The sequence below is a fragment of the Zosterops lateralis genome (genome assembly GCF_965231275.1).
Source record: "Zosterops lateralis genome assembly, chromosome: 6".
Lineage (NCBI taxonomy): Eukaryota > Metazoa > Chordata > Aves > Passeriformes > Zosteropidae > Zosterops > Zosterops lateralis.
In genome coordinates, this window is record NC_139761.1 from 14,988,722 (window position 1) to 15,012,711 (window position 23,990).

The following is a 23,990-nucleotide window of genomic DNA, read 5'->3' on the forward strand; positions in this document are numbered from 1 at the left end:
CCAGTCCTGAAACAATGGGTCCTGCTCACTGCTGGGACGGGCTTGTCCTGTTCAGAACTGGCATGTCTGTACTTGTTACTGTCGTGTACCTGTTCCCTCAACAAACCATCCTGATCCTCCTCCCTGGCAGACCTCGAAAAGACTATAAAAACCCCTGAGTTAACCAAAGACTGAGACCTGCCCACAGAAGACAGATCTGTTGGCCAGACCACGAGGATTTCGTCTCTTTGTTGGTAGCTATAACCCCCCTCCTTTCTTTCTCTCTCTAGCCTTTATTTCCTTTCTAATCCTTCTATTGCATTTGCTGTTGGCACTCAATAAAGGTGCATTTGTTTTGATTAATACTGAAATCCCCTCTGTGTTGTTTCTGCACTCTGAGATCAGTTAATGAACCATCATGACCTCCGCTTGTGTTAGCGGATTGTGACATGAGGGCACAACAATTTTCATTTTTTGTAATTTATTTGATTTCTGGGAGTTATACATGCCACATCTAAGTTCCTGTACTGTTGTTATTAATTCAGGGTTTTGGTCTGTAGTCTTATCTACTTGAGTTTGATGTATCTTTTGAAAAAAGAAATTCAAGCTAAGATACATTTTGAGAGAAAAATTTTAGTCTTGAATTCTACCTACTATTACTTATTTTCACCCATTTTATTTGGATGTATTTTACAAAACTTCTAACAACTAGCTTTAAAAAGCTTTAGTGGTATCAGGTAGGTCTACAACTCTACTATTTTCATCTGAGAACTTAATGGAAAATATATCAGAAAAAATTGAGATGAGCCGTCAGTGACAGATTACCCATATTGAACATTACAATGCTGGCTGATTGACTCCAGTGGAATTCACATCAGGCCTTAAATGCTTGTACACTCTTGGAAACACTTTTTCATTCAATGCTAGGAAATTAATGGACAAAGTAAAAAATATAAAATATTATTTTCTGAACACTGATGGAATAATCATCTAAGGTAAAATGTCTGTTTTGAGAAAAGGAACCATGCCTGATAATAAAAGGCTATTTTCTTCTGATATATAACACAGAAGGGAAAAATAGAATATTTGGTTCTGGTTATACAGCTTTCTTCGAGGAGACTATGAGTTTATATGAAAATTCAACTCAAAGATTCCTATTGCATTGGTGAAAGAAGCTGACAACAAAGTAGGAAAGGTCTAGATTCTATTCCCAGTTCTGTCACAGACTTTTGCTTAGCCTTCAGCTTTTTCTTCTTTCTGTTAGTGATGCTGGTTTTTGAAATGGGAGCCTAAAGTACTTTTATTATTTGAGGAGAAAAGGTTGAAGTATTTGTAAGACATGGAGAGTATATTTGGGATGCTCTCTACAGAAAAAGAAAAAATTACTGAAAGGAGTTGATTTTTATTCTACTTACACCAGTTTTGTAATGATACCAATCTTTGGATTTTAATGGAGTTACATATGTCAAGAAGTTAATTTAGATGAACTTTTGTAGACATATCTTGAATGATACATCTTTGTAGGGAAACAAGAAACAGCTGCATGAGGATTTATCATACAATGTACACCATTATATTGCTGATTTTTTGTTTTTACAGTCAGAAATCCTTTGCCCTGGAAAACCCTCAAATATAACTTGCAAAGGCAGCATATAATAATCAGATGACCAAGCAGCAACTGAAATATGATAATCTGATGACCAAGCAGCAAAAAAATAAGTTAATGATATGGGATGAAATTGCTCCTATAAGGAGGAACCAAGACACATTGCATAACTGGGCAGAATCACTGGCAGAGAGTAGGGAGAGAGATAATGAAATTATTCCTTATTCCTTCCATATAGACCATTATCAGGTCATGTTTGTCAGTCCTTTATATGACTCCCCTGGTTCCTGGAACAAGACTCCCCCTTGTCCCAGCCACTGCTTATCTCAAAGCTTCCAGGAACTCCACACTCTCTTCTGTGCAATTCCCCTGGATGCCTCTCCTTTTGCAAAACCACCCCAAATTTCTAGTTTGACCTTGCATTTCCCTGTGTTCTGGGAACACAGCCATTTTCAACAATAGGAATGTGCAGTGAGGAAACAGTTTTCCTCTCCCTGTGTTTTCACAGACTTGCCACCTACCTCACATGCAGGTGATACCTTTGTGTGGTGATTCACCCTCATTTTCCATTGCCTTCAACAGAAGCAACATATATTATCCAAGAGTCTCTATTTCCAGCACCTATGACCTAAGGGAGATTTTCAAAGGACTGGGCGTGACTTATGGATTCATTAACCATACTGATCTGTCTGGAATTGCTGGGAAGGTGATTTTTTGAAAATGATCATTTGCGGGTCTGCTGTAAATGCTGGTCTTAACCTTGTCCAGGAAGATACTTGGGCTAGGGTCAGAGGATCTGGTGCCTGGGAGTTGTGAGCAGGAGCAGAAGCAACTTTCTACTCTCTCCCTGACATGCTGAGTGCTGCTGCATCTCCTGGGAGAAAGGAGAGGAATCACTGTAGTAGCTTTGCTGTTCCCAGAAATTCATCTCAAGAAATGGTGACATCCTTCAGATAGTTGGCCAAGCATTAAGACTGGCCTGAAAGATCAATGCTATCTATGCAAGCAGGCCTACATAGGCCTAGGCTTGAGAAAAATATCTTGTCTTTGCTAGAGTTAAGCAACAGCATACTTGCTACTCCTGAGACTTGGTCATTTCACATAATTCTGCAATAAACTTTCTGAGTACTTGCACATATCATAAAAAAACCCTTTCTTTAGGAATATATTCTGACAGCACTGCCTCTGTTTTGTAAGAGAGAGTAGTTACATAGCAATAACAATGATCGTTGATTCCCTTGTGTAGATAAATTGTAAGTTTACCTGGGGGAAAATCATGTACATTCAACGGAAATAATTAGTCATTGCTAATTAGGATAAATGCCATGCAACTCATCCTTAAATAACCTCCTAAAGAGCTAAATTGTGCCTGTTTCAGCTTCCTCTGAGAGGGATCCCAGTGTAAGATACTTATGATATGTATGTAATTCGTGCTTATCCTATGCATAGATAGAACAAGGGGTTAAGATATTTTCTCCCAAGTTATCATTTTGCTATGGAAAGGTTTGCCTATTTCATTCTCCCATTTGTTTTCTTATTTTGGTTATTTTTCAAGGCATGCTATGGTTTGCTTTCTACTTTAGTAGTTTCTAATACTCATCAAAGGTCCACAAAAAGCGAACCAGTGTTCTGAGCCCATCAAATAATGCCATTTAGGGCAGGGTGGAGCTGTACCTGAACAAACTTGCTGCTGCCTTAGGTACTCAATTAGATGTCATTGTTGCATTAGGGTATCCTGTGCAGAAAGTTCAGTGGGACAGGGCATCCATGTTTTTTGGCCTTTTCTTAGATTTCCAGTTCTGTTTTGAGGAACTCATTTACCACGGTTATTGGCAAAGCCCTTTTACTTACAGTTTAGTTTGAGCCAGCAAAGTCCCTAGTCTTTCTCTCCCTTTAGAGCCCAAAGTGCTGGCATCATTCTGGCTATGTGATGGGAAAAAGACATTAAATATTTGATATCCGGGAAAAAATAGTTTACTCAATCTTTGCTTTGCAAATAACTCTTACTTACCCTGTTTAATCTTTACCAGTGGAGTAAATACTAGGAATATTAATATTAGGAAGAAACTGTGTAGGAGGGAAAAAGCACTGTGAAAGAAAAGTCCAGCACAGTAAGTACTATATTATACTTTCTTAGAAGTCTTTGAATTTATGCTCTGTGTGATCCCTGCTATTTACTGCTGAGATTAATTTGTTTTGTACAGTAATTGGAAATTATTTTAGCTTCTGGAAGCATGTTCTGAATGTTTGAGGCAGAATTCATTCAGTGATCCAGCTCCTACCTGTAGTGACAGGATGACAGGGATATGAGGTCCAACAATCAATAGCAAGATGAAGAACAAAACCTTGTTTCTGCTCCCAGAGCAGTAAATTTTGTTGAAATCTCAATGTCCCAATTATTCCAGGCTGATGCAGGGCTAATGAGAGTTGCTGTATTTCTGTCTAGTGTGCCTAAAGACCAGCCTACTCACAGTCAAGTGGCCTGGAAGAGAAATCATTCTCTCTCAAAGGCAGATTTCAGAAATTGTGAAACGAGTTGTTACCAGAACAAAATGAATTATCAAGAGCTAGAATGCCTTTTTTTTCCTGAGTCAGTGTTTATACCCAGCATTTTAGACATGCTGAGCATAGCTCCCATAACTCAGAACTTCAACAGCTTGTATCTCCAGTTTTTCATAATGGACAGCCAGGAAAGGGAAAACCTGGAAATAACAACTCCCCATCATAAGTCCAGTGCACGACCTGAACCTGGCAGCCTGAGGCAGATTCTGGGTAGAACCTCATACTTCTGAATAAGTATACAGCTGCTATGAACAGTATTCAGACCATCTCTATTTTCCTAAAGGTCACTGCTTGCTTCATGGGTTTGAGTTTCTGTCATTTGAAATAATTTAGGTGAGGCACCATATGGAGAGCATTCTTCTCCAATTGTCACAGGGTTCTTCCTCCAAAATGACAGAAGAGAGACTGTGGGCTTATGTAGAATTTGCTTATGTCAATTGAAGGAAAAGGAAAGGTAGTCAAATTACATGTACTCAGCAAGGCAGATTCCACTGCAGCTTCTCCTAAGCTCTTAAGTCTTGGGCTTTACAACTTTATGGATAGCTTATGTGCTATATAGAGTGTCTTATAAACTTCCTCAATTTAGCCTTAATTTGCTGAAACACTTAAGGTAAAATCTTGAAATAATATAGATCTTGACTCAGAGCTGCTATATAAGAGGCAGAAATATATAAACAGTTTAAGAGCAGAGCATTTAGGTGGATTTTATACCTGGTATAACTGACTGTCTCTGCAATTCTTGAAAACCAATGTCCTAACAAGACCATGGATACCACAGGAACATGTCAACAAAAGTTGGACCCTCTGCCAAAGTACTCACCAGATAGATGGGTGCCAATACATGAACTCAGCCATGTAGCCCAAGGCACTTAGGACTGCACTGAGGCCATGCTGGTCAGAAGAAAGAACTATTTCACATGTAATACCTCAGGAAAGCTGATTTTTCCCTGGTAATACCACATTATTGTCTTATTTCCTTTGCTCCTTGGTCACAGACTAAGAGAACTCACTAGAAACAGCCTGTCCAGAGGCCAAGTAGGAGAGTATTTCCAAGAAGGATAGTAGTTCTAATGTCTGACATTTGAAAATCAGTATCTAGAATACAAAATCTTTTTATCCCGTAAAGAAAAATTTCTCTAGATCTAAAAGCTGCCCTGTTTTTTCTTAACAGAACTGTTCAGGACAATGAAGTCTGCATTGTATTTGTATTTGTTGCTTCTTGGACTTCAAGTCCAGGGTCAACAGCAGGAACAACAAATACACCATCTTCCAGAAGATCACTCCCAGGCTGATGGTGAAAACTTGCCTCATGTCAAGCTAGCCCCCAGCAACGCTGACTTTGCATTTAAGCTTTACAAGCAGATCAGAGATGAATCTGATGACAGGAACATTTTATTCTCTCCTTTGAGTATCTCCACTGCCTTTACAATGCTCGCCCTGGGGGCCAGATCAAACACGCTCAGAGAGCTGTACAAAGGCCTTGCCTTCAACCTGACACAGATGGGTGAGCAGCAGATTCATGAGGGATTTCAGCATATCCTGCAGCTGCTGAATGACCCTCAGCGAGAAGTCCAGTTGAACATGGGCAACGCCCTGTTCGTAAATAACAAAGTGGAATTGCTTCAAACCTTCATGGATCATGTCAAAAATTTTTATTATGCTGAAGCTGTTTCTAGCAACTTCCAGAATCCAGAGGCTATAAAGGAAATCAATAAGTACGTGGAAACAAAAACACATGGTAAATTTGTTGATTTAGTCAAGAGTCTTGATCCAGAAACCGTGATGGTTCTCATTAACTACATTTTCTTTAAAGGTGAGTGACAGACATGGGTAGCAGCTATACAAATAAGCTCTGGAAGTTCTAAGGAAAAAAACTTCTACACATTGTGAACACATCCTATAATCTAATTTAAAACACTTCTTTCTATTTTTAAATTACACAGGAAAATATTTGAAAGACAGGTAAGAAGAATCATTTTCTATATGAGAAATTTTTAAAAGAATGAAAAAATAAAAGAACCAGCAGAAGTACTGATCAATGTCATATAAATTTTAAATCAGGATCAGAGCTGAAGATATTCACAATTTATGATCATTTGTTGAAAGGCACAAGTGTTTGGCTGTGCAGGACATGGTCCAACACAGATGACACTTGCATGAAAAGAATAAGACTGAAGCTTGTATAGTTGGAGTCATTGAAAGACTTACCACTATCTGAACAGGCAAATACTCTGTTTTCTGCTGCAAGCCTCAACTTATACATTTCTTTTCCTTTTTCTTTTCCGTTGCAAGCTTCAATCTACACTTTTCTTGTGTGATTTTTATTAAAACCATTGAAAAGAAGTGAAGCTTCTTTCCATGGCCAGGGAACAAGCATCCTTAAATTGAGATAGGTTTGTTGCTGTCTCTACAGTTCAAGTATATTATTTTAAGCATTCATTAATGTGTCATACCTTTATTAGTTCCTTTTTTTTCAATTCTATACTCATTCTTTTTTTCAAAGGCTCCTGGAAAAGACCTTTTAACAGTTACAGCACAAGAGAAGATGACTTCTTTTTGGATGCCAAGAATTCTGTTAAGGTCCAAATGATGTATCAAAAGAATCACTTTAATGTCCACAGGGATGAGAAGTTGTCTTGCTGGGTAGTAGAAATCCCATACAAAGGAAATGTTACTTCATTGTTTATTCTGCCTGATGAAGGGACAATGAAACAGGTGGAAGATGCTCTGCTAAAAGAAACGGTGTCTAACTGGTTGAGCTCATTTAAAGAAAGGTAATATTTTAATTGTGGCTTTGTTTAAATATTGAACAGGCTAAAATTATTCATCCAGGAAAGGTAAAACTTAGGATACCATGATGAGCTGCTAAGTACAGCTCTGAGGAACAAGCACTACTCAGCTTCTTTAACTCAGACAAGCTATCAATTTTATACCACAGGGGAATTCTCTCATCCCCCCAGTCACAGCTCCCAGCTGTTAGGATTCTGCACATGGGTAGACTGCCCTCAGGAACCTGCCTTCAGTAGGAGGAATCCAGTTAAAAAGAAAATACAATTTTTCTTTAGTCTGCATGATGCTTTCCAGTCAGTTACTTTCATAAACCCCTGCGCTACATATCAGACTGTGGCTGGTGGGACAGGTAACTCAGTTTCTGCTTCTCTAACATGAGATTTATCACTGTCTTAGAATGCCAAGCTTTAGCTCCATGGGTATTTGGGATGGATATATACCTGCAAAGATATTGCTTCAAGGGATCTTGCAATAATAAACTTGCTGCTTTTTTTTTTTTTTTTTTTTTTAAGAGAGATCTATTTGTATCTTCCAAAATTCTCGGTCTCCAGTTCCTATGATCTTGAGAGCCTGTTTAAGAAAATGGGTGTGACAGAGGTGTTCAGTAATCGGGCTGATCTCTCTGGAGTGGCAAAAAATCTTCCTCTGACAGTTTCTAAAGTAAGTATTCAAGCAGGGGTGGTAATCAGGAGATTTTTCTGCCTTGTTCATATGCAGGTTTAATCCTACCAACAGGCTAATCCTACCCCTGGACTGTATTCATTGCTTAATGGTGGTAGGAAGGAAAAGGTTAGACATTAAATGGCTGTTGTTCCTACAGTTTAATATTAAATTTTTTACTGCACAGTGATCCTACAAATATAGCTGAAAGTCTCTGAAGAAGAAAACAACTGGAAAGCATAGCATGAATAATTTCACAAAAAGCTGGTGTTAAAGAAGTAATGCATTACAAGAATCATAGTTATGGCATAGGTCTGGGAATAGTCATTCTTAGACTATGTATACACCTTCCATTATTACATCGTCTGAGTACTTCAGAGTTTACATGGACAACAGACTGGTGGGACAGGGGTAGCTCCAGTTCACAAACAAGAAATGAGTACACAGATAAACAAAATTATTTCTCCAGAGTCCCAAGGAGTATATGCCTTTTGTCATGATGGAGGTGAGCCTTCCCTCTATTCTTCACTTGTTGAGCTACCTCTGGAGCTCAACACATCCAGTTTGGGGCTCCTGAATACAAGGGACATGAGGGCACCCTGGGGCAGAATGAGTCCAGTGGAGGCTGAACAGGATGTGGCTGGAGAACTGCATGTATGAGGAGAGGCTGGGAGAGCCAGAGTTGCCAGTCAGGAGAAGGGAGGGTGAAGGGGGATTCTTAGCACTGCCTATAGATATTTCTTAGAAAGGGGCAGACAAGATGGACATAGACTCTTCTTGCAGGTGAACTGTGATACATCAAGGGGCAACACACAGAAGATGGAAAATTCTGATTGGGTATTATGTTAAAAAAATCACCATGAAGGCGATCAAAAACCAGTATGGGTTACTTATGAAATTCTATCCTTGGAAATACTCAAATCCTGAGTAACCTCGTCTGGTGTCAGTGGTGACACAATGCAGGGGGGTTGGTGGCATTCAATGGCCTCTAGAGGTCCTTCCATCATATATTATTTGTGATTCCTCACATTCCTCCCTACGTCATGTGGAAACACACGGAATGTAGATATGGAACTGATGCCTGGAAAGCCAGGTAAATTGGTGAAGGGTAAGCAGAGACTCATGAGAGGAAATTTTAGATGTGTTGCAGACAATGAAGGAAGAAAACAGAGAGCTGTCCAAACCCAATGAAATAGCTTGTGTGAATTCCTAAACACGAATTTGCTATACCTAACACAGAAAGCCCTGAAAAATCTTATCCTTGGGCCATGTTACAGAAAGACACTCTATAAAGCTTGTCACTATTGTTTTTGTGGAGAGAATTATTTTGCTTACACAGAAATTGATGCAAAATGAAAAATTTCTTCTTTTGTGTTCAGTATTAAGGACAAAACCTTACTCTGAAAAACAACAGAATAATAAATATCCCCTATGTTGCTCAGTCTCTGCAAGCAGGTATGTTTGACTCTGACTGTTGAAGAAAACTTTTCCTGAACTCAGAGAAAACTTTGCTTGTCTTCCAAAGGCTGGACACTAGTATATTTTTCACACTAGTTCATTCTGTGTTTTCTTTTAAGAATTACATTCTCACAATGTTAAAGCAAGTAAATTTTCCCCCAGCTGCTTCTCTCTTTTCTGCTCCTAGATAATAATCTCTGTTTTCCTTTCAGGCAATTCACAAGGCCACAGTGGATGTTAGAGAGAATGGCACAGAGGCTTCTGCAGTGACTAGGATGGAAATATCAATGATGAGTATGATATTTCCTCCTCCTCCTCGAATCACCTTCAACAAGCCCTTCCTGATGATGGTTATTGACCAACTCACTGATGGAGTGCTCTTCCTGGGGAAAATTGTGAACCCAACTGCTAAGGAAAACTAGGCCAGAGCACTTATGCTCTCCAGTGCAGAGAGGAGAGTTCATGCACATCCCACAAATTTCTTTGCAAAGCAGGACTAGAAGTGAACAGAAGCATAATTAAAAAAATAAAAATTAAAAAAAAAATTCTGTCAAGTTCTTCTTTACTTCAAAACAGACATTTGAATACAAACATTCTAAGCCATTTTCACAAAATTACTCAGCCCAAATGGGCAGCCATAGGTTCTTCAACAGGTATACATTCATTCCACCATGAATCCCATAAGTGTCCCTCATCTTTGAAGTCCTTCTGGGAAGGGAAATGGAGACATAGAGCTATTATACCTTTCCTCTCTTAGATGGTGGATGCTCCTTGATAAAGAATAATCATTTTCCTTCTAGCAGCTTCAAACCTCGCTCCCTTCTACACTTCTCACTATTGCTCCAGAATAAGAGGCCCAACATTTCTGGCAAGGCAAGGATTTAGCTTTTGTGTCAGTGAAAGCTGCACATCATTGCACAAATTATCATTTCTAATGGTCTTGTGCATGCACAGTAAAGCATAGGATCTCTACGAGAACCAGATGTGGGAAAACCCATCCTCTGGTTCCAGACACTGATGACTGCAGCTGGAGGCCATGTCTCTGCTGTCCACAGCTGATTATATTGACATCCACTTGCTTCAGCAAGCTCAGGCTGCTGAGTGCCTCCAAGAGGATTTTCTCCATTCAGTTGATGTTCAGGGTGCAGAAAGGTGACTTGGGCATCTTCCTGAATGCTGAGTAGGCAGAAGTCAACATTACCAACAGAAGTCAACATTACCAACAGCACCATGTGAAGGGAAAGTCTTGCTGCAGCAGGTTAATTTCATTAACTGCAATTAAAAATAGAGTAGGATAGTAGTAAAAACATAATTGAAAACACCTTCCCCCCAACCCCTTCCTTCTCCCAGGCTTAATTTCTCTTCTAATTCCTCTACTCCTCTCTCTGAGTGGTACAAGAAAACAGACACAGGGGCAGGGGAGTTGAGGTCAGTTTACAATGCTTCATCTCTGCTCCTTCTTCCTATTCCTTCCTCTGCTCCACCATGATGACAGTTGACAGTCCTTCAGGAACTGCTCTGGCATGGGTTTTTCCAGCAGGATCCAATCTATCAGGATCAGACTGCTCCAGCATGGTCTTCTTTCCATGGGGGTTGCAGGTCCTAGCAGGACCTTGCTCCAGGACAAGCTCTCCACAAGCTGCAACTTCCTTCTTGCCCATATCCATTTGCTCTGGCATGGAATCCTCAAGCAGCATGAGTTTCTGCTCCACCACAGTCCTCCACAGGCTGCACCAAGGGACACAGCTGCCTCACCAGGGGCTTCTCCAGGGGCTGCAGGGCAATCTCTGCTCCAGAGTCTGGAGCACCTCCTGCCCCTTCTTCTGCATTGATGTGAATGTCTGTGGGGCTGCTTTTCTCACTTGTTGTTTTAGTCCTCCCTCTCACAACTGCTACACAATGTGTTTTCCTTTTTCTCAGATGCATTCCCCAGAGGTGCCACCATCTTGTCTGGGGAGCTCAGCTGTGTTGCGTGGTGGGTCTGTTGGAGCCCTCTGGAATGGGCTGGAACTGCTCATGTCCAGCACAGGACAGTCCTGACCTCTCCTCACAGAGGCTGCCCTGCAGTCGCCTCTGCTAGCACCTCTGCACAAGGTGCAGATACACAGAATCCACTCCTCAGCTGGGGCTCACAATGGGTAATGCTGTTTAATGGATGGGTAGAACACTTTGATGGTGCTAATGAGCTGTCAGGAGCTCCTTCACAGTGTCCTCTCAGCATCAATAGCTGGAGGGTACTCCTCCAACACAGCCTGAGCTGAGCCTCAGGACAGCTCAGGACATTGCTTCCTCCCTGGGTTTCCAGCCTCAGCTCTGCCCTCCTCCTTAGGAGGAGCTGGAATCAAAGAGACCACTGAGGCTGCCTGGGGCTCCCTGACACTGCTGCAGGGCTTTGGCTTCCGGCTAGGATGGGCCAGAGCTACTAAATGCTTCTGCAATGTATTTTGGTTTGGGAGAGCCCTAGCAGGTCATGTGGTGGAGAGAAAACCATAGTGTGCATTTTTGCAGTGAGAGATATTAAAGTCTTTCATGTGAGCAAGCACAGACCTTTCCCCAATCCTACAGGGAAAAAAGCCCCAACCTCTAGCCAACCTATTCACACAGACCTAGACTTGCTTAATGCAAAATATTTTCTTTATAATCACCCCCTTATATCCAGATATTAAAGAAAGAAGACTAGCAATGCTCCATGGAAAATATGAGTCAGCTATACCCGTCTAACGCATTTTCTCTCTGGAAAATAAAATGGTTTCAGCATTGCTTGAAGGGGTAAACGTCTGCTGTTGGACACAAGCCAAGGATTTTAGCTTTGCACAGGGCTGCCAAGCTACAAGTCTCTTCATCCACAACTACTAATACAGCTTGCTCAGTCATTGCTCCCCTGCTTTGGGAGTGGTGAGGCTTAGGGGAGCAGTTAACTGTGAGCTACTTGACACACGTTAAAGGGAAGGCAAGAATGAAAGTAAACAGGAAATTGTTCATATTGCCTCATTTCTTCCCTTCCCCTCTGCCCAATTCTGCAAAATGATACCCAGGAAAAACCTCAGTTTTATTGTTTACTAGTAAATACTAGATAACTGAAATAAAAACCTTCGTAAAAATTCTTAATTATCCTCTTATCAGAACTGTGAGCTTTTCTTACGGAAAATAGTGCAAGTTCACTTGGTGTCTAATGGGTTAAATGTAGTTTTTTGAAGGTGGAAAAATTATTTCAGCTGAGAAGATAGTTCCCAGCTATGCTTTTGTTACTTCCTTGCAACTGCAAATCAGAACAATTAAAAAAAAATTTAAAAGGCAGATTAGTGATTTCTCAAACAAGCAGTTAAGTTCAAAGACTTTGTTGGAAACTTAGATGGATTTTGGAAAGGAGCTTAAAGATTTGGAAGAGAACAGGAGTGTTGAGCTGATTTGCTGAGTTATTTTAGCTCCACTGTGGAACTAGGGGGAGTATAGCAAGAACATGATGATTTAACAGAAAAAATGAAAGCTTTACAGATGTTCAGAAAGTCTGCCTTCAAACCAAAGGCAACACATTGGCCCAGCTGTAGATACCCTGAATCAGCTTTGGCTGAAACTGAAATTCTACCAAGAGGAAAACATATCACCCTGAGCCAAACAGATAACTCCAGCAGACTGAGACACTTCATGTTTTCAGGAGCAATGTGGAAAGAAGAAAAGTGGGAGAGCAAAATCTCTCTGAAGAGTACAAGGAACCCTTTGCTACACTTCAACATACCAGTGCCCCTCATACTTCAGACATACTGACCCAAGGGAGAGAAAATGTGGAGCCAGCACATGGAGTGGACTGCCCGTATGTTGTGGCCTGGTGTTATCAGGGATAAATAGCTTCACCTCATGCTCCACCAGCACCTACAGGTAACTAGTTAAAATCTCAAGGATATGCATTTTGATTCTTGATGACTTTCTTTGTTAACTAAAAAAGTAGCATCTACTCCTACCGTATTGGAATATTGGACATACAGGAATATTTGGCATACAGAATGCACAATGAGGGGTGAAACTAGACTGCATTAACTTTGCAATGTTTGACCTCCATTCTGCACAGATTTTAACAGACAGGTCTCTCTGTGTCTTCATTAGTCATCTCTCTCTGATTCTTTTGGTGTCAAGGCCCTACCTGAGAAAAAATGCATTTCTGAAATGTTAAGAGACAGAAGTACTGTAGCTGAAGTCACAGGAGTCCTGACTTAAAACTCCCACAGTCAGCCCTAAGTGGGGATGGAGATTATCTGAGCAGTGCTTTTGTTTTGTATTTCCAAACAGTCTGACCTGACATTCAGGAAAATTAAGGCTTTTGAGAAGCAATGGGGAATGGTGTAGGCAGTAAACTGTCATATTTGAAAAGTAACATATTGCACTTCAAAGTTACTGTGAACTCTCTTGATTTGTCTGAAATGCATCTATTGAAATAAGAACCATAAATAGCCAACAAATCAGAAAAAGTCTGAAATAAAACCACCATTATTTGCCCTTGGCTAACATAAAATCATATAGTAAAAATGTACTGCAATAGCTTGTTATGTTGGATCCATTTTCTGCTCTAGGTCTCTTCAAGCCCCTCTTTTTTTTCATAGGGTTGATGTGTCTTCCAGTTTACTAAAGTATCACTTTTGCAAGTGCCTTGCATCTGGGTATCTCAGGTCTATGCATTAAAGGAATTCCACAAGACTGTGGAGAAGGCCAATGCCTTTGACTTCCTTGGTTAGAGAACCAGATACTGCTACCCCACTTAGCATATATTACTTCTAGTAAATCTGGAGCTCCTTGATGACTGAGAATTCAAGCAAAGAATTTCTCTTGAGCCCCTGGGAGAACTGCTGGCTTAGCCAGTATCTATTACATGCACAATCACATGGATATTCTCGCCAGTTATATTTCTTTGAAGATGTGCCAGTACAGGCAGTATTAAAGGGGCACATCAGGTTTTTAGTCTTTTAAGACTGTTAACTCTTGCTAGCTCTGTTAATGTTTTCCATGAAAATTGTTAGTCCTCATTTGTAAATCTGTGAGTCATTATGCAAGTACATCACATTTACATCAAAATTTTGCATGCCCACATGCTGTGTGGATGTTAATGGGAGCTGTAGCCAGCTGTATTGATTGTGTGTACTGCAGGTAGGATTGATTTTAACATTTAAATATGGCACTGAACAAGAAAGTACAAAACCAAAACTTCTATCTAATTTAGAAATACAGCCATTCCTTCCAAATCTCTGCAGGCTCTGTGGCACTCACTCATGTACAGTGCATTTACACCACCCTTTGTTCAACTCCTATTCAAGAATGAAGTGCCAAAAACTGAACACTATTCTGTTCTGTGACACTCTGCAAACCTGGACATTCACCTTAAGACCTAAAAAAATCAACATCTGAAGTGCTGTAGAAGTCTTGTGGAAGTCCAGAAAGTGGTCAAGCTGACCCTAATAGAGCAGTTCATATGGAAGAACCAGGTCCCCAAAAGAGCAGATGGCTTTAGGTCAAGATTGAGGTGCAGATTCCCTTGCTGAGGCCCACACATGGATATGGATATTAAAGTGAGAAATCAGTATCAGGATTCCTTCTCTCTAAGAGCATCAGTTTTGAAGAATTTAATTTCCTATCTTGCAGGCTGTTTGGTGTGAGAATTTTTGGTAGCCTGCAAGAGTTGTAGGTGGGGAGTAGATTGTGCGAAAGTCCTCTCATAGCTTTTAAATTAGTTGGATGGTATCAACAATTCCAAACTAAAAAAAACCCCAACCAACTATCTTAAATAAAATTCTGAGTGCCTGTTGCTTTCCCTTCTATGTTCCTATCTCTTGCACTCCCTGTGCTATTACAGAAGGAAAATAAAGTAGATAAAAGTTAACATGAGCCAGCTCTCTGACTCAGCCATTGAACCACACGTTGTAAGGGTTCAGGGGAAGAATTCTCAGTTGTACCACGAAAAGAGAGGGTTTATTAATTTCTACAGGTTTCCAAAAATGAGACAGTTGGATCTGGAACTGATCTGAAACTCATGCAAGGGCCTCAGCAAAATTACAGAAATAAATAGGAAAACAATTTAGAAAAATTGCTTTTCTAAAACTGCAGACTTAAAGAAAATCATTTTCCATGCCTTTCACCAGAAATATTATTAGCTAGTAAAACTTTCAGAGCACCAGTAATTATGAGTACTGTTGCTGAATCCAGCCATCTGGTTACAGGATAAATATGCCAATACAGAAATAAGATTTCTGTGGTCAAGAAAACCATAAAATAAACCTGGCTAAACAAAGGTTCATTGAATATTTCCTAATGATTGCTCTTTTTCTTCATTTAGCTTCATTTTCCACTGTTTCTCAAAGGTCTTCTGAACAAAGAATTTCATTATAAAATTACCCAAGATCATGTCAAAATATCAGTTAAAGCCCAAATGAAGACCAAACTAAGTAAATATCACAGTTAGCCTCATAAGCACTGAGTGGCTGGCTGCCTGGGTGGTGAAATCCCATAGACATAGTAAATCTCTTGTTTATCTTAGAGAAATGAAAATGTAGGAGGAATAGAAGACCCTTTGGAATTACATGCTATAAAAAAACCCAGAAAATATTCATTGGAATACGAATTTTTATTGGTTGCTATGTTTACATACACTAGAGGCCAGAAGAGGACAAATGCCATAACAATGCAAAGGTCTCTTGTTTTTCATATAATACTACAAAGACAACACATTACTCACTCTTCTTGGAAAAAGGCCTTGTGCCTCTAAAGGTCTACTCTGAAAGGGAGAAGTTCTTCTTCCCCAGTTTTACTTCAAGTACATGGCATATAATTATTGAATGGCATCTACAGGATGGACGCTTTTTCTTCCGGGGGTATTTCTCCCCTTGTGCTGTGACCTCAAGGTTTACAATTCCCTCAAAGGTGGTAACTTCAGCATCTTGCATGATTGGTGGGAAGGAGTAGGGTGAATCATTCTTTCAGCTTTCAGTTTTCCCCAGACTGGTCATATTTAAGGAGCTGTTATACCCCAACTGAAATAAGAGAATTTCCTTCTCTTCTTACCAGAACAGAGCCTGGTAATTCCTACTCCACTATAGAAAACTATAAATCCCCCTACTTAACTCCTTCAACACTCTAAGGAGCAGTTTAATTGTGAAATAGTAGTGTTTGGGGGAGGCTGTGTTCAAGAGAGATTTTGAAGGAATAATTAGAGACATGATCTTAAAATAAGTTTGTGAATCAGTGAATAAGGGGCGAAAAATAAAGTCATTGTCTGGCAGTACAAGCTGAAATTATTGTAACAGGTGAATAAAAAATGGGAGTTGCCCTCTTCATACCAAATAAGGAGACAGTAGAAAAGGTCAGAGTTTGCAAAGAGTTTGTAAATAAAAAGAATCACCAGTGCAGTAATCACAAAGAAAAGCAAGTGAAATCTTCAAAGGGTAAAAAACCCCCTTGGTTCTGAAGGGGCAAAAATGTATTCCTGAAGTGTGTGTCCCTCACATCCTGTTGATTTACCCATATTCACAACAGCACTGCTGCTGGGTCCCAGAGAGAATGCCAGCCTGGGCTCCAGAGGGCTTGACAGGCACACAAAGGTCACCAAAGCAGTGAGCATTGTAACGTGGTGGGCAGGACTGGAAATACACGGCTGTGTGTAGGAGATCATATTGTTAATACAGCTGAACTCACAATTTTTCCTGCTCATGGACATCCAGGTTTCCCAGTCATGTACTGGATCACTTTAATCAACCACTCTGTGTTCTCATTAGAGAGTATCTGATAAAAAGCTCTTTACATTGCACTGTGTTCTTAACCAGTAAGTACCAATAAGTACCATAACTAGCAGTTACCGTGCCCACTCCTCTGGGCTGCTCTTCCTCAGCTGGTCTCCAAGAGTCTTTACCAGACCTTGCACATAATTTTGCTCTCTGTGAACTCTGGGCTGTTTCCTTAAAGTCTTCATCTTGCTGAGCCCTATGGAACATAGGAAACAAAATTCTTAGGGATGTTTTAGAGTGGGCATAGTCAGACTAAGTAATTCTAGCAATATTCAGCATACTAAACATCTTCATTTATCAATATATCACTTAGAGGCTTCCTATTAAGCCTTAACTGAAGAGCATGTCATCATGGCATCTTTGGTCTAAAGGCTTAATTAATCTTAAAACCACAAACTAGGAAGTTGTTCAACACTCAGATAGAAAATAAAATAGGCACGATTTGCTATGTGTGATCATCTTAGTGTCTGCCATTAGGTTAATTCAAAGTACCATATATGGTACTTTGTATGGTTTCGACTTGGTAATGATTATTTTAATTAATCCTAATATGTCCCTATATTTGGAAATGTAACTGCCTGAAGTATTCTCTTTCTAATAATCAGACATGGAGAAGAGAAATGACACAGCTTCAAAGGAGAGGTTGACTTTTCAAGCATGAAATGCAATTTAGAAAAGATGTCTCATGAGGAAATGTTGCATGTCACATGCAACTATCACTATAACTTGTTAGGATTCATGAAGAAAATAACTTTATTTGATATGTCTGAATTTGGAGCCATGCTGCTGTTGGCTTTCCTCTGAAGGACATTGAATCAGAAAAGCAGGGGAAGGAGAGTATTTGCTATTTCCTACCAGTCTTTTGCTAGAGAAGCTCTGTGAAAATCCCTTCTCCCTTCATTTCTGGCATGAACCTTAGGAGACAGCAAGAAACAGCAGAGCCATTGGGACCCAGGATCACTCAGTGATATTTCTGCTCTTTTGTGCTGTAATGCAGCTGTGCCCAGAAGAGCAATGTTGTCACTGCTTGCCTTACAGCTACTGTATGAACTTTATTTGCTGTTTAATGTATAACAGTGTGTTCACTCTGTAAGCCTGTTCAAACAATATAAAGACGGTACAAAAAGCAATAAAGGTCAGATGAATGTGAGGGGGTCCTTCTGAAAGTGCCATGGATACCAATAGATTTTAGTAGCTAAGGACATTAAACTCACATTAGTTATCTGTGTCATAGATAAACTCAATTAAATAATTCATCCCCAGTTGATGAAGCTCATTAGGGCAATGACAGTCTACTCTGTATATAGAGGCTCTTCTTTGGCCAGCTAAGAAGGCAGATGACATTTTCACTGCCATGATTTTTAAATTAAACTTTTAAACTTTTAAAGAAAGCAATGGGGCAAACAGGGATCACTGAGCACAAACTGTAGAAAGAGGTAGGATTCTGGGGAAGGTCTAATTCCCATAATCACTAGATAACTAGGGCATCTACTTCTTTGGTACCTGGATGGCTTCCCCAGATTTCAGCTGGTCAGAACAGAGGCATTCATGTAGCATGAAATAGATCCAGAAGGTCTCATTGCAGAAAATATGAAGAGAGAATCAGGAAACTCAAAAGCAAATTTGAAGCTTCCAATGAATGAACATCCTACTCTCTGCTGGTTTTGGGTCAGAGTGCAGGGGTCTGAGGGGCATGAAAGAATTTGTGCCAATGTGGAAAATTATGATCAGGGTCTTTTTTGTGAAGTGACTGAGAGGTGGGGAGGGAAAGAAGGGTAGGGGGAAGATGGAAATGCTTAAGGGATAAAGATGCTTTGCCACATCTGAGACCATTTAACCCTTCCCAGGAAGACCATCTGACACTGCAGGGGCAGCTCAGGTGAGGGAGAAGAGAGTTTCTTCCCCTGGGACACCTTCCAAAGATTTCTGCTGCAGCTAAGGTCTCCTGCCATAGTGCAGCTTTCACCCAGTGCCTATCTTCCTAAAGTCACACACACATGCACACACTGCTCTTCTTAATACTTCCTTGCTGGGTTCAGACCCACCAGCTAAATCAATCTAGCTTCTGACCACATCTCCCATGTCCCTTCTTATGCCTAGCTCAGAAGCATCCATACTAAAGCCCCATCCTCTTCAGAATGAAAAAGTTTCTTAGCAATAGCTGCATTTTTCTGGAAGAATGATGCATATAAATATCCACTTTCCACTCTCAATTTCTTTCATCATGTATCACCTGAATTTCAGATCACAAGCTGAGAAGAATTAAGAACATATGGCATTCTTGGCTGTATATAAACTCATGATACATACAGGGCACTGCCAAGACAAAAGTCTTGACAGATTCTTTGATTGTTGCATGGGGACATTACTGGTAGCTTCTTCCTTTGCTGTTGCTATCTGATCACCTGTAGGTAGCTTCCCTTTTTCTGCAGCTCTACATTACCCTTCTACTGCAGGAATTACTATCTGCATTTGGACCCAGAGTCCTCCATGATCACCTTTGCCTAAAAAAGCTTCTATTCCCAATACTTGTGCAGTAGTGTGCTGACTAGTCAAAACATGGGATATCTGGATAGCTGATCTGCAAATATTAAAGAACAGAGAGAAAATAGGAAAGAACAGAGGGAGCCCTCACTGGTGTCACAACATACCAGAACAAGCACATGGAAATTCCTGATGGAGCTCAAGGTGAAAAGCTTGACTTTGTTGTATCCTCAATACTTGTAAATAATACTAAGATGTTGCAGTTTTCAATTATTCCTTATATCTTGTGCTTCTGGTAGGGAATAGAGTCCAGGTGAGCAAACAGCACCTACAGAAGTAGGGGTTTGTAGCTGACAGGTTAGAAGGTTGCCAGGTAAAAAGGCTCAAGGGGTCCAACATGCTTTTACTACAAGGGCAAGGCAGCACTGCATGAATTACAGTTTCACTGGTCCTTCCCTTTCTCTTCGCTCACAACTCACCAACTACACTACCAGCTGGTTATTGCCAGGGATGAGATGTAAAAAAAGTGTAATATTTCATGTCTAAGGGCAACAAAGGATATAAACTATGTGCTTTAGACACCTACAGATTCCACATTGCAGTCCATCATCTTACAGGCTATCTCTAGTTTCTTGTTGGTTTTCTTCCACCCCAGTTTTACTGGAAATTTCCCTTCTTGATCCTAACCAGAAATACAGCCTTCTTCCTGCCCTGTTTTTTCCAAATGTGAATTTAATTTATTGAGCAAACAACTGCACATTTCACTTGATCATGTGCCTCTGCTTATATTGCCTGAGTCCAAAAGACATGGGGCCTCTTCTGACTGATTGAGGTGGTTGATTTCCATCTCATAGCTGCGACCAGCTGTTCTCTCACACTCATCAATAGTGTTCTCCTTAAACACACCTGAAGATAATAGAAAAAAACCCAAAACAATAACAGGTTTCGTAAGAAGACTATTAAAAATATTTCATAGCAATTGATTACTACAATATTCCATCCATCAATTGTGTCAACTATTCCTTGTACTTTCATGGCATTCAGGAGTTTCAGTCACTTGAAGCAGGACTCAGCTCTGCTGAAGTGAGTGTGCGTGGGACGGGAGCCTTTCCCCTGGGAGGCAGGTTAGTGCCTGTACACAGCCCTCCACACCCTTCCCTAATTCCCACTAGTCTCATCCCCAGATCTGCTCCTGAGTGAATGAAACACCATGCCAGAGCAGTTCTAACAAGCAGTTTCAGATTTGCCCTTTGGATGAAAAACATTGTCAGAAAACCATTTTTCATTTTCTGAGTAAATGAGCTGAAAGTTTCTCCAAGAGATCAGCATGTTTTGTCTGACCCCAGCTGAAAAGCAGCAAATTATTGAGCTGAGGGAGGCATTGTAAGAGTCAGACAACATTTTAAAGAAACTTCTAAAATACTGTTCCAGTTCAGAAACTATGAAAATTAAATGCTTTAGTTTTTCATCTAAAAACTATTTGGGAAGAAACTATTCAGCAGAATCAGCAAAAACTTCAGAAGTTGTTCTGGGCAAGCTGACACAACATGTCTGGATGAAGATGAGTTTTGACAGGAGTATTTCACCCTGTCAGAGGCTCTTCCCTCTTCACTATGAAGCTGACCTTCCCCTAACTAGAAATTCTCTCAGCTTTTGTAAAAAAAGAAGCGCAGGCAATATCTACATTATTTGCTGTTCCTCAGGAATGATTATCTGTCCCTGATCTGGTTAATGTTTATGACAGAGTCTGGGTTTGTAACAGTGTTCAACAGCTGAAAGAATATGAAGAACAGGACAGACTCTGTGCATTGGAGATAATTGACTAGAGCAGGAATAAATATCATCAAAAAATGACCATATTTAGAAACAGCTGCTGAGCATCACAAACTGCCACCTTCAGAGCCCCAAAAACCTGATTTTTCCTTTTAGCTTGCCATCTCCAGTCACCTCCATGGCCACCATCTCCCAAAAGCTGGGTGAGTTTCTGAGGAGTAACAAAGAAGGTAGAAAGTAAAAGTAAAACCATACAAGTCTTATTATAAGCAAAACAAGACTAGCGATGAAACTTGGCATAAAAATGCATTTTTACTGTGTGAGGTATATTTCAGGCCACTTTTCTTCACCAAAAGACATAAGGTAATTCCTGTCTGCTAATATCAGTGTGCTGTTTGGCCAGATTGTATCTGTATATGCCCAGGTTACTTGTGGTGATGGTCAAGACTAGCTGGATCTGTTTGCTACATGTCCATGATCACCATCATGTAAATAGTTGCAAAGTATACTCAATGTCAGCTAAAAACAGCTAAATCAATGCTGAATTTGCACAACTGTCTGTTTAAGTATTAGGAAATACAGAAATTCATGTGGCACTCACAAATACATCTCAAGACCATCTGTGTAGACATCTTTATATTTTCCTTCAGGAAAGGTACCTTGTTGAAAAAAAATCTGGATATTGATTCTATCAAGTATATGAATATCTGCACTTGGAAGTAAGACTGAGGCCTCAGAGTTTTACCTCTGGAGAAATGTAATATCAAATCAGTGTCAGTGGAGCAGGACTCCACTAGTCCTATATTTCACCAAGAAGCACAGCACAGCCACCTTCATCCTGGCATTTCCTAACTGCAGGAGTTTGCAGTTAATGTGTCCCACTGAGGTGCCTGGCATATGACAGCCCTTCAAAGAATTCTGGGTTTTATCACCCCACTTCTGAGGTGTCTAATTGCATAATAATCACTGCACATGGTGGATGAGACAAAAAAATGAGATTCCAGGGCAAGAGAAGACAGTGCAAATGCTGGAGCCATCAGCCAACACACAGGAGATGGTAGACTTATTGGGTTTAAAATCAAGCTAAATAATAAGCTAGTTTTCAGTCTGCTGAGTATTTGTGTATCCTCATTTTCTGTAAATCTCCTGGAAAATCCAATTTCCTAGTCATTTCAGAGACATGCGAAGGTATCTGATCAGAAGTGATGTACTTTTTAAGGAGAGATTTGAAAGCAGAAAGCGTTTCCACAGGACATGTACAGAAGTTGATAACTCCTAATCAGCTTTCAGAGTTTAAATCTCTTATGGACTATATCTCACAGCTCAGGGCAAGAGGTGTGCAGACATTTTAAACCTGCAGAAACTTAGGACCTTTCTTTGGTGAAAGAAGCAACCATTGCCCAAATAAAGATCTAACACTGAGTATGTTCAGACCACATAGTTTTAGAGCATAGAAACAACAGGTAGAATTAATCTTCCTCTTTCCTATGGTTGTATAGGGAGAAATTGCAAATAGACACAGAAAGGAAGGAGATTTGTCCACATAAAAGGTAAAGAACTGTCCATATTTGCTCTCAGATATGCTCACATATATTGTGTATTCATGGCTCAAGAAAGAACAAAATCTACTCAATAATAAATGTATATGTGCAAGAGAAATGAGTGTGCATTTGAACTTTTTCCAGACTGTGTTCTCCTGTGCTAAAGGATTTTATCACTAATCAGAGATAGCTCTCCCCACTGCAATCACACAACTTCATCTTGGGAAATGCTTTAGCTTGTCCTGAGAGAAGGCAGCAAACAGTCAGACCTGTTGAGACACTTGCACTCATGCATTTTGTACACATGCTTCTTGCCCACTCAGAAAGTAAATGGAATTAAATCTCAACTTCTTGAACCCCCCATTAAGGACACATCTGAAAACTTACCATCTTAAGGGACATATGTGAAAGAAAATGGCCATATCAAATATTTCTTTCATAGCAACTTTTAAAATAGCTCATTCAAGTTCACCTGTTCCAAGGTTCACCAGTTTCCATCTCTCCACCACATAGGCTATCAGAAAGTACATCATTAGCAGGCCTGAATTACAGGCAGGTCTAGGGAAATCAAGGCAGCTACATGGATTCCTGCTGATATTCAGTCAGTACTGTCAAGGTCTCTGAGAAGAGCACAGTCTTGTGCAGTGCTGCAAGTCTGAGCATGGAGAGATGTGAGCCACCTGCCATGGCTGTGGCGTGCTGGGGGCACAGCAGATGGCCCACCAGATTTGTTTGTTCTCTGTGTGCAATGTGTGTGCTGTGCTCTGGTAGAGCCTGTGTCTGGGCAGCCAGGAGGCAGCCTGCCTGCTTCCCTTGTGCTGGCTCTGCTGGGAGATGCCTGAGGACCAGGAAGATGACACCCTCCCAGGAGCTGAGTGTTTCAGGGAAAAGCCTCTGGACTCGTGGTGAGGAGCAGAGTGGAATTTCCCTGCAGAATGAAATGCAAACCTGCAGCACAAGAGGAGACAGGGACTCCTGAGAGCATGGCTTCACAGTCATTTTTTTGTTAGAAAAGTAGAACAATTTCTGTTGGAAAGCACCTCCAATGTTGGAAGGTCATCCAATCCCACCACCTGCTCACAGCAGCACCAGCCTGGAATCTAGCTCAGGTTGCTCAGGGCCATGTCCAGCCAGGTTTTGGATGTCTTCAAGGACAGCAGTTTCACAGCCTCACACAGAGATGTGGCCTTGTATTTCACCTCCTTGTGAACTCTACTTTCTATAGATGTAGTTGGCATTTCCCTTGCTGAGGCTTGTATTCCATGCCTTGCTCACTACCACTGAGCACGTCTGGCTCCATCTGCTCTCTAACATAGCCCGTTATGTGGGAGAGGACAGAAAGTGCAGTCTTTCCCTTGGCTTCTCTTCTCCAGG

General features: G+C 40.6%; 1 protein-coding gene across 2 annotated transcripts; it reads left to right on the plus strand.

Moving 5' to 3' along the window:
* The first annotated feature begins 146 nt into the window (after positions 1-146).
* LOC310910805 (alpha-1-antitrypsin-like) lies at positions 147-9,717 on the plus strand. Of its 2 annotated transcripts, XM_083863817.1 has the most exons (6): positions 147-233; positions 3,616-3,696; positions 5,319-5,960; positions 6,651-6,921; positions 7,450-7,597; positions 9,268-9,717. In XM_083863817.1, exons 3-6 carry the CDS (start codon positions 5,333-5,335, stop codon positions 9,475-9,477), a joined length of 1,257 nt encoding a protein of 418 aa, XP_083719943.1. In that variant the 5' UTR covers positions 147-233; positions 3,616-3,696; positions 5,319-5,332; the 3' UTR covers positions 9,478-9,717. The 2 variants fall into 2 exon arrangements, with proteins under 2 accessions (XP_083719943.1, XP_083719944.1); XM_083863818.1 differs by lacking the exon at positions 3,616-3,696 and having other exon boundaries at positions 185-233.
* The last annotated feature ends 14,273 nt before the right edge of the window (positions 9,718-23,990 follow it).

Coding starts and splice junctions, on each gene's coding strand:
- LOC310910805 (XM_083863817.1), top strand. CDS start 5,333: ATGAAGTCTGCATTGTATTTGTATTTGTTGCTTCTTGGACTTCAAGTC. Junction 6,922..7,449: donor TTGAGCTCATTTAAAGAAAG/GTAATATTTTAA, acceptor TTTTTTTTTAAG/AGAGATCTATTTGTATCTTC. Junction 7,598..9,267: donor TTCCTCTGACAGTTTCTAAA/GTAAGTATTCAA, acceptor TTTTCCTTTCAG/GCAATTCACAAGGCCACAGT.